This window comes from Cynoglossus semilaevis, chromosome 4 (genome assembly GCF_000523025.1).
Source record: "Cynoglossus semilaevis isolate Cse_v1.0 chromosome 4, Cse_v1.0, whole genome shotgun sequence".
NCBI lineage: Eukaryota > Metazoa > Chordata > Actinopteri > Pleuronectiformes > Cynoglossidae > Cynoglossus > Cynoglossus semilaevis.
The window spans coordinates 12,241,189-12,252,474 of record NC_024310.1 but is presented as its reverse complement, the minus strand read 5'-3'; the positions used below and the strand labels follow the sequence as shown (position 1 = coordinate 12,252,474).

General features: G+C 40.4%; 1 protein-coding gene across 1 annotated transcript in view; it reads right to left on the bottom strand.

Moving 5' to 3' along the window:
* Positions 1-8,283: 8,283 nt before the first annotated feature.
* kmt2a (lysine (K)-specific methyltransferase 2A) overlaps positions 8,284-11,286 on the bottom strand; it is a 31,741-nt gene continuing 28,738 nt past the window's right edge. The window contains exons 28-34 of the mRNA XM_025055229.1: positions 10,967-11,193; positions 10,327-10,401; positions 10,020-10,194; positions 9,771-9,878; positions 9,568-9,648; positions 8,639-8,768; positions 8,284-8,559 (exon numbers count right to left, since the gene is read on the bottom strand). Of these exons, the coding sequence (XP_024910997.1) occupies positions 8,284-8,559; positions 8,639-8,768; positions 9,568-9,648; positions 9,771-9,878; positions 10,020-10,194; positions 10,327-10,401; positions 10,967-11,193 (1,072 nt within the window). The remainder of the gene's footprint in view (positions 8,560-8,638; positions 8,769-9,567; positions 9,649-9,770; positions 9,879-10,019; positions 10,195-10,326; positions 10,402-10,966; positions 11,194-11,286) is intronic.

The following is an 11,286-nucleotide window of genomic DNA, read 5'->3' as shown; positions in this document are numbered from 1 at the left end:
AGCTGCTTGGAACTGGGGTGGGTGGGAGAAAGAGGAGGGGACGTGGGTGGGGTGAGTAGGGAGGATACTGGAGAAAATATTTAATGGTAAAAAAAGTAAAGTGACAGCATGAGTGGAGGGAGGAGTAGGGCTTACAGGGGTGATGAGAAAGGTTTGGAGAGGATGATAGAGCAGGGAATGTTTGGGAAATTACATAATATTGTTGAAGGATCATTTTTCCATCAGGGAGCCACAGGGTTCAGAGGGCTGTGGTCAGAAAAAGACGAGATGCCAACACAAAGAGGTGCAGCCGGAGAATGGACGGTTCTCTCCTCCTTCACACCATCAGGAGCCACAGTCACACAGACGACAGTTTTACTGGCTGCTCCAGTTCAGGAGATTTGTTTCATGAGTTTCTGAGCGGGACAGTCTTTAAAGTCAAATTCCACCGAGTTCTAGCGATAAAATAGAAAGTGCACTTTTCCTGGTGATTCATCACTGAATCATCTTGTAAATATTTAATGGAGGTCAAAGAGTGGCAGGGTGAGGGTGGTTTTTGGCTGAAAGGAAATGGTGAATGTGTTGGAGAGGACGTCAAGGACGAGGCCGTTTCTGACAGACGCAGAGGAAGAGTCATGGACGTGGAGAACAGAGAAGGAAAGGGTTAGGAAGGAAGGAAGGAGGGAAGGAAGGACGGAAGGAAGGAAGGAAGGAAGGATGGAAAGAAGGAAGGAGGGAAGAAAGGATAAATGAATGGATAAAGAGAGAGATAGAAACACACTAGAAAAGGCAAGGACTAAGGCAGGAGTTTCAAAACCATGGGGTTGGGCCACACGGGTACAGTCAGTGGGTGGAGTGGGGGCGGGGTGCAAATTAATCAATTTCACTATTTTAATTTTGTGATTGTATCTCCTTGTGGTACTGTTGTTCAGGAATTACAATGTTTGCCTTCAGTGTTGGAATAGTAGCTGTTAATGTCTTGGGACAGGAGGGGGGAGAGCTGGGGAGGGAAGGGTGAGGGTTGCTCTGAGTCAGGGTGAGGTGGAGGCAGATGGTCCATTGCAGTGACCCTTGAACTAAGCTGTCAGAATCAGCCTCAGGTGTACAGAGGCTAATTCTAAGAGCTAATGACTTCAAACCAGTGAACTCTGCAAGTTTTTAAAAAGTTAATATAATAATTTCACTATTTTAAAGTTTCATTATTGTTTCTAGTCTGTAGACAAAATGCTGTAGTTTACAAGGCTGATAAATACACAAAAAAATCTGCAAAAGTATAATCCTAATTATCATGTGATGAGTACACAACATTTAAGTAACTGTGTATCTGTAGACAATAACAATAAACTCCAATGTGGAAAACGGTTCTCGTTTGTGGGAATGGACAAATATTATTTGGGTTCAACAGAAGCTGTTTTGTTTCACCAGGAGTAAACAGTAAAAGACCAGATTTTACCAGTAAACCCAGGTTTTATGGGACGCGTTGACTGGGACAGCGGGGAGTCGGCAGCTCTTTGAAACAGCACGCTACTTTCCTTTGAGCTTGACTCATCTCAGCTGCTGAACAGACTCCTGTCAAGGCACGGGGCTGTAACTGAACACAGATGTGTTTTTAATGAGCGACAACCAAATCAGCACATTCTGGATCACAGATTTCCTGTAATCATCCTCAAACTGCTCTGCAGAGCATTTAATATTAATTTGGACCATTTGGAACAAGAACTGTTTGGACTCACTGCTAATGGCCAGTGGTTTAGTTACTGCAGAAGCACTAAAGGAGCCGTGATGCTAAATAACACTGTGGTTCTAAAGGAATGTCACAACAAGTATTAAACACAAGAACATACTGGGATAAATGTGAGGTTGTTCCATCTGTAAAATTTGCCTGTTGTGTCAATCCTAGTGGTCAATGGAGACACAAGGTCACAAGGTCCCGTATACAGACAACCATTCACCCTCACATTCACACCAGTGGTCATTTAACAGTTAACCACCAATCTGCATCACCAGGAAAAACACCCATACATAATGGTGGATCTTGGCATAGGCCAAATAGACCCAGGGCGCCATCTAGTGGAATAGATGATGCTGCAATACTAAAATAAAACAACAAAAAACAATGTTAGCAGATTTAAGAAAAGAGAACCTATCTGCTGGAAATGACTTTGAATTGAATCATAATACATGTTTTATTTTATTTTGAAATTATATTGTGATATTTTAAAAAATATTATAGGACCTTATATTATTGTGCTATTTTAAAAAGTTCTTAAACCATAATCTTACCTCAGGCACCAAAAGGACTAGAGACAACTTTGTTTACTCACACGCACACAGGCATGAGCACAAACCACCTGCCACTAGGTGGCCCCAAAACAGTCATGTCGATTGTGAAAGAATCTTAGCAGAACAAACAAACAAAACCTAAACAGGCAAAAATGTACTTGATGCTTTTACATGCTCAAAATATAATTTCAAGCGCAGTAAAACATGAACCACATCCAGACCAGTAATCACTGTGTGTTAAACTAAGTATTTGTGAAAATGACAGTAAGATTAACATACCTCTGCAGACCCAGGGTCGTCCTTATCCTGTTTTTGTCCTCTGCTTGTTTGATGGTGATTGGTTGCAGGTGTTTTTGAAACATTTCATTTGGAGCCAGATGATTGGTGCAGACAAGAATGTCTCAACAAAGGATGTCGTCGTTTATCATCTGTGGAAATCCCCTGAAAAACTGAAAATGCATTCATGACTCAGACTGTTTCCAAGGTGGTACTCATACAGTACTGGGCAAACGTACCAGGGGCCTTTTTTATTTTTAAGTATTAACATATGGGGCGTGGACCACTGCCTTGCTGGATACATTCAACCAAGGCTTTAGTGAAGGGCCTTTAAAATTACATCTCAATTTCTATTCAAAAATTTATCAAAATCAACGCCCCCCAGACGATCCACAATGTTATCTTGAATCTAGAGGGTTATGGGTTCAATTCCAGATGTGGCAGATTATAGGCTGACCCCTGGCAGCCTTGGAAGTAGGTAGGTGTACAGCTGTAGTGTTCCGATTCTCTACGTTTGCTTTATTCACCAAAGTAATCAAAATTTCTAAAGAACTGAACTTACCAAATTGTTTTTGTCTTCAAATAATTTTCCAGCAGCGACCTTTCCAAGACCTGCCAGTCCAATCTGTGCCTGTGAAAAAGAAAACCAGAAACCAAAAATTTAATTTTGTTTCAAGTTCTGTGAATTTCCACCAAACCATCACCCAACACCCAGTGAGGAAACACAGACAGTGACATTAAGGAGACATGTTTATTATTTAAACTATCACTTAAATAAAAAAGTGCATAGAAAATAAACATGATTAGAAACTTTTCTTTTTACACATATTTACAGCTTTGTTTCCTAATTATACATTCAACCAAGTAGTTTGTGGTTTGTTTTTCACCGCGGTGGTTTCCTTCATTTCAGTGAAGTGAATTATTGAAAGAACACTGTAATAGAAACGGGAGTAAATGTGATGCTGGACTCGTGGAAACCCTTATTACACACAGCTGGAGAAAATCCATAAGACAAAGGTATGTTCAAGGCATAAGAAATCAAAGCCTCTCCCGTGATCCCTCCGTTTGTACGACACACGTCCGCTCGCTCTATGACACCACATCCCATCATCGGCTGACAACTTCTACACTAAGAAATTAAACGTCTTGTAAAAGAACATCTCAGGGTGGATGTTGCACAAAATAAATAATGTATACGCTTTGAACATCAGCATTTTGACTTTTCTATAAAAACAGTACATGATAAGTACAACCAAAGCTTCAGAGGTGGGAGAGAGCAGTCAGGGAGACAGAAATGAGAAATGCTGTTTTCGCTGCCATCTTCAATTTAAACTCCTGATCAGTCTCCACAGAACACACTCCCTCTTTTACACCACATCAAGTAAATCAACTTACAAAAAGAAAAGTCCCTGTTGAAACCACAAAGTAAAATATCTGAGAGACATTCACTACGGGAAAGAAAAAGAAGGGAAAAAAATCAAATGTCTGACCTCATGAACTAACAACCAGGTACCGGGTCAGTTATTACGGCTATGTTTGTCATCACATAAAGAAGAAGTTTTGTTCCAGAAAAGAAAAACAAAAACTGCAAAGTTCCCTGCTGGTGCAGGAACATCCACAGGCACAGAAATTATGGTACTGATATCAATATACAAAAAGAGTTATGCACGTTAGTTTTATCTGATAGTACTGCAACACAAAACCATTATAGAGTACATTGAAACATTGCTATTATCCTTTATAAATCTGCTGTTTTGCTACTGTATCTAAGTTTGACGGTCCATTCCATATACTGTATAGATACTAAATTACAAGAAATTACTATGTATGTTTCCATATATTATTGGTTTGCATTTATTTATACTATAATTACAGCTAACCACAGAGAGAGGAGCCACTGGTGTGGCGCGGTTTAATGAAACAACACAGACCGTTTCCTTATGGTGTACTCTGTGTGTGTGTATGTGTGTGTGTGTGTGTGTGTGTATGGTACAGAGAGAAGTGGTGGGTACAGCTGTTGTGTACTGTAGGTCTGGAGAAGTGAGTCATAAACAGAGCCCTTTGCACCGGGAAACCATGTCATCACCGATGCTCTCGTGAACTGTTGAGCTAAAGCAGCAAGGACGTGTTGTCCTGCAGACTGAAATGTTCCACTGTTGTCTCCGTGTCACTCATTATTTGTCTGTGTAGGTTCTCAGTCATCCAGGTCGTTTTTAATTCTGAGAAGCTCAGAAGAAGGAAAACCGGACTGAACAGGTTTTGTCAGTCCTCACTGACCGCTGGGAAAATTCTGGTATAAAGTCTCTTTTTCTGAATGGAGAGTTGTTACAGTGAAAAACTAAGCCAATATTTAGGCTAGGCAATCACTGATACTGATGCTGGTACTGGACTGGACCTGAAGCATCTGTGTGGTAATATGATTAATTGTGACGTGGGAATAGTGTAACTCAGTTTAAGTGACAATTGACTAGTTACATTTTTTCAATTGAAATGTTCTATTGGTGTAAAAGCTCTGCTCACTTTCTGTTCATTTGGCCGTGTTTTATATTTTAACGCTATTTATATTTATTTTAGTCTTAGTTTCGCTGATATATTGTTTAATGTGACAACAGTGTCAGTTTGAAGACTTTTTTTGTTTAATACAGAAACCATCATCACTGTGATGTCATCAACATCTTAACCTTCTATATAACACTGACGTCCGCTTCATTGCACATTTATTAAAACCCAACCAAAACAATTGGTTTTGGTACTGGGTATCAGTGGGTTCAAATATTAAGATGCAGTTTGTTGTTGTTTGACTGGTATCAGGACAAGAATAATTTATTCACTGAGAAGTCCAACACCAGAATTTCCCTGCAGTCAGTTGAACTCAAGCTGAAGCCTCTTGTCTGAGGTGAAATGTGTTCAAGAAACCGAAACAGTCCAGTTGCCTCCTCCTGAACCTCTGAGGTCACTCATTACTCCCACAGCTGAATTCCATCAGCTGCTGCTCAGGTCACATCTACATCACCTCTATAATCTACCAGGGTTGAAGATGCAGGAACAGAAAACAAACAGCTGACAGAAGTTGAGTCTCATCACGAAGTGATGCAGAGGAGGAAAATACATTCATCGTTTGTTGACTGTAGCAGCAGAACCCAGTGAGCACAGCTGAGCTGCAGCTGTAAAACAACAACCAGCCTCTCTGTCAGAGCGGACTCCAGATATGACAAATCATCCCTTAATTTAAAGCACAGCCAGGATTTGTAAAGATTAATCAGATTTCCCAGGGAAGGATTTTGCTGCTGGTGTGGTCCCTGTCTTTAACAAAAAGTGAAGTGCACTTTGCTCTTCAAACCTTCAACCTCCAGGGAGTCACGAAGACCAGTTTTAGGTTCAGGTCTGGTTTAAGTGTTTTGATTCCTAACGTGCCTGGGTGTCACAGCTGAAGTGCAAACTATGACGTTGTTTTAGTTTAAAATCAACATCAACAACAACAAAAAAAGGCAGCATGGGGGAATCAGCCAACAGCCTTGAACTGATAATAAAATCAATGTAAAGAGCAGGTAATAATCAATTCAGAAGTGACTGCAGGATTTGAACTGTTTAAGAACATTTCTACCCCAGCACAGAACGTTTAGGAGTTAAAAAACAAACAAACACTGGTATAAAGAAGAATATCCATGAACTGAAAGTGACAACCAAAAACTGCTGGTGGTGAAGTTTGAACAAAAGAAACCAGATTATCAGGAATAAACTCTTCTATGTCTCTTAAAACAAAGGCACAACTTCACTTCTGACTGAATACTTCAAACTGGGATTAACACTTTCAACTGACAGACCTCAGGCTGGTGGACAGTCTGTCCATGAACCAGTCCACTCCCAGTCTGCGAACCAGGGTTTTATTACTCCAGGGGGACGTGGTTCCGGGTGTGATGCGATGTGGAGACGATAAGGCCGGAGAGAGGAGATACCGGATATGAAGTAAGAATCTTAACTCTCTCAAGTGCATAATAAAGAGTTCACAGATCTGCCACACAAGCAGCCAGAACTGGAACAACGAGAACAATAACAACAAAAAGACTGTCAGCTCTGACCAAACAGCCTGGGAGAATAAAGAGCTACTGGTGGACTGAAGAGAAAAGGGCTTCGACCAAACAACAGACCGGCATCAGTCTTTGGAATCAAAGAACACATTCAGGCTATGAATGAAGAAAAAAAATGAAATTAAGAAGAACAGAATGAAAACATAAACAACGTTGAAAAGGCAGTGGAATACAAAACATAGAGACCAAGCATTAGTGTCTGTAAACCTCTATTTCCTAGAAAAATGGCAACAAAATAAATACAATTCTTTTAAAAATATAAATACCATCATTAAGTGCTATTCACTAGTGAGTGCTTTTAAGTCAGATTTTTTTTGTAGAAAAATATACATTATTTACATATGTAATTTTTGTCTCAATTTTTCAGTTTTCATTAAAAGCAAGCACAATACGTCCCTGCCCGTGATAAAAAGACAGAAAATAGACAACGACACTTTACGGATAAAAAACATTTTCAATAGTCATGACTACGACAAGAGACCGGGAAGAAAAACGAGTGGTGAGAAAATTCTATTCAACGTCGTGATGTTTGGTTTGGTTCACTTTGCTGCTGCTGTAATTTTGGACTGTCCAAGCTCTCATTAAAAACAAAACAATAGCATGCAAAAACTGGCAACGCACATGGCGGCAAGTTTCTCTCCAATCAACGGCTGTTTGTATATATATATATAAAAAAAAAATCTACTAAAGCACATCAGTAGGCTCATCAGCTCCCCCTGCTGTCAGTCCACCAGAATCTCCAGCTGCCTAACTTTCTCAGGCCAGAGGTTCAATCCTATCACCACGTACACTGCCATAGAAGTACACAGGATGATATCAGCAACCATCCTCAACAGCTTTGACTTTTTCAAAACCAACCCCACATTTCTATCCCCCTACCATGCCCTCCCTCCTGTGACCACAGCTCCCCCTAGTGTTCCCTTGGGCACAGCTCTTATTAGGCTGCTTCATACCAGAGCAGCTCTTATTTACAGTGTTGAACGTTCACACCTACAACCTTTGTAAAAATTCCATCAAGGGACAGGTGTCAATAAAATTTCAATGGCTCTCAGACATGGGTTCACATTCTGACAGGCAGGTGTGATTCAACCAAAGCTGACGTGGCAATGTCAATAAAAACCAATTCTAGCAAAGTCAATTTTTTTTTTTTAAAACTAGTAAAATTTTCCATCCAAGTCTCTTTTTTGAACAAATTGCACTTTGGTGTAAAATGGTAACCAACATTGTGGATTTTTAAATTCAAATCTCAGTATTAGTGGACCATAGTGTTAATCCTAAATATTTAATAAGAGAGGGCCACCAAATAAATGACAGGGGAAGAATTTATCATCCAAATGTTGGGAGTATAAAATGTAATGGCTTAAACCGTTTCATACCTCGGCTCTTAAACTTCCAAATGTTGAACGTAACAAAAACAGAGGCACAGTATGTTGGAATTTCAACCAAAGGCCCTTTCACTAAAATGCGTAAACAGTTTGGACCACAGCCTGTCTGTTGGGTTCTGACAACACCAGAACCAGACAGAGTTCTGTAGGCAGCCACCATCCTGCAGGGACCAGATGGTGGGCACCAGTGCCACTGTGAAACCGACTGTGGCCCTAAAGGCCTGACTTCTTTCATCTTAAAAAAACAAAACCAAAAAGTTTTGATGCAGACGTCAGTTCAGGAATTTGCGGCACTTCTTTGCGCCACAGTTGCAGGGTAGCTTGTTGCTGGCATCTTCAATAGGAAATTTGTAGTCGTAGGTGAGCTCCTCTCCGCAGTAGATGCGACGGGCGGCGAAGATGACAATGTGCTTCTGGCTGTCCACGGTGATGACCCGAGAGTAGCAGTTGGGCTCACAGGAATGGTTGATGAAGCGCGCGGCGTTGCCGTGCACCGTAGCATCAACCACCTCGTATTCATCGATGCGAAACATGTAACAGCCGACGCCCTTTCAACAGAAAGACACAAATGAGAATTAAATCCTTGACATTCTCTTAACCTTTTTTTGCCCCCCTTTTAAACATTACCTTCCCGTCATAGTATTTCTCCCGTTTGTCAGTGAGCACAGAACGGATGACATTTCCAGAGTACTCAATGACCATTTCCCCAGAATCTATGGTTTTCTTGCAGAAAAGACCCCTGCCATGAATTTGAGACCTGTAAAGAGAAAGAGGAAACCACAGAGAGGTCATATTAGCTTCATTTCATTTTAAAAATATACTTTTAATGAAATAAAAAAAGTGAAATAAGTCTCAGTCCTGGCAGGACTGTGGGGTGTGGCAGGACAGCTCCTGTCTGTCAGTTGCACAAAGTAATTTCTCCATAGGGAAGTAATTGAGTTCTGACGAATAACGTATATTCTGACATCAGGAAGTCAGTTTAATGCCTGACTATGTACATTAAAAGCAGAATGGGTCCAAATACAGCACCTGTCATAACAGACATGTTGTGATCATGCTACGTCTCGAACGTTTTCCTGGTCCTGCCTTCATACTGTCTTCAGTTTAACCTAATATATGTTCTGATCTTGTAACATGTAACTTCCTTTTTAGATTTAGTTAAGTATTCTTAAAACAGGGGTTGTTGACTAAGTCTTTGATGAAAATGAGTCGATGAAATGAACACACAGATGTTGTCAAAAGTAATGTTTAAAAAAACCAACTAGACGTACTATGTCAATAATTCAGATTGAGTTGTAATTTTATAATTACTGCTCAGAGGCTTACAATCATAATAATATGAATGGAACAGAGCTCAGAAATTCTGGATAAAAACAAAGCCATGTGTGAATATCTAAGTGTTTTAGGGCTGGCAGCTTCATCCACAGCTGCAGTGTTTCAAAGGAAAATTCAGAAAAGTTATTTTGGCCCATTCAGTGTGAAGAGAGACAGTGTTACTAACAGAAAAGAAAGTGACTAAAATAACTTTTAAAAAAGATTTCGGAAACTGATCTGACCTGTAGACTCCAACGGTTTCTTTGGAGGTGGCTTTAAGATGTTTGAATCTCACAGTGAGTGGCAGATCCATGGAAGCTCGCCTACAGCAACGATATAAGTGGGAAATGTTGTGGTGAATAATCAGCTTCTCTGACGTTTTTATTTCAAAACTGCCAAGTCAAGTGAATTGATGCTGATTATTCTTTGGTGTCCTCTGTCTGACCTGGCAGTCCGTAGCTGCCCTTCTTCATCATCTTCCTCATGTGGCCTGTACTCAGGAGGCTGACGGTGTTTCGAAGCCAAGAAATTGAACATGTCAAACACAGACCTCCTGGAGTGTAGACAGGTGGAAAAGACAGCCGTCACAAACATACATGGGACAGAACTCTGTATAACTTTATTATACAACTGCTGCTATATATAAATGTTGCCATTGTTCCTTATAGGGTGCAAGCGTAAGTCTATTTCCAACCTGTGGTGGATCTCTGCACGAGCCGAACCATGCGGGTTGATGGGAGGTTCATCGGATTCCTCAGGTTTGTGGAAGCGGAAATGGTAACTTCGACAGTGTCTCGAGCCAGAGAGCTGCTCCAGTAGGAAGACTACAGCCTCATGGACAATTCCCAGCATCCTCAGCCCATTCACAGCTGACACAGGCACACATAAATCCCCAAGTTCAATATTCATATTCTCTCATTAAATATACTTATATTACATTTAAAAAAAGTTTTTTTTTTGTAACAGAACTAAGGTAGAAGGATGTAGTTTCAGTGTCTTACCCTCAAATGAAATGTCTTTGAGTCTGGCATTGGTACGAGCTTCCTGTACTTTATCAGTCAGAGATTTCCAGGCCTCTGTGGAGGGATAGGCAGATTATAGTTAATACTGTGTTGATAAAATCGTAATGCAAAAGATTATTGGTTGATAATGTACCGATTACGCAACGTTTGAAGCACTGATCCAACAGCCTCCAGGCTCCCAGTGCTCAGGACATCATACCCCTGTGCCGCAGCAGAGCAACTAGCAAATGGCTATATCAGCTAACTGGAGCCAACATTGCACATCTTCCTCAGAGCTTGCATTTACTGCAATTTTTGCACGGACAAATGTCTAAATTGTCCTTCCTGCTTTGTATGACATGAACAATTCCCGTGAAGCTTTGAGCTGCAGACAAGTTGTATTTGTTTGTTAATACATTTGGTTTTTCTGACTAATTTTACTCCAGTTTAGCCAAATTTTCAGATGCATTACTTTCCTTACTAATTGGGAACTGTTTTTAGCCTACATCTCATTTTGTAATCATCAGGTCAACATAAACAACGGTCATATGGAGTCATTATCTGCTTTAATATAAAATGATTATTATTATATCTGTATCAGATAACTGTGGATATTTTGTGGATTTGTTTTTTCATCTACCTTCGATACTTTCACATCGGATGTGGAAGCCATCCTCACTGCAGATCTCAAAGATGATACCCTTCTTCGGTTTGCTATCCAAAAAATTATCTCTGCTGTTGCCGTCCTGGTGAGGAGCTGAAGCCGCAGGCAACGTTCCCGATCCTTCCGCAGCAGTAGGTTTGTCTTTTTCCACGATATTTCCTGCCATGACTGGAACTTCGGATGTTTTCTTTCGACCATGCACACTGGCAAAGAGATGATCAAGTGTTATTCAAGATGGAAAGAGTAAAATTGCAAAATACATTGTTTATATAAAGAGCTTCATACCCTTTATTGGT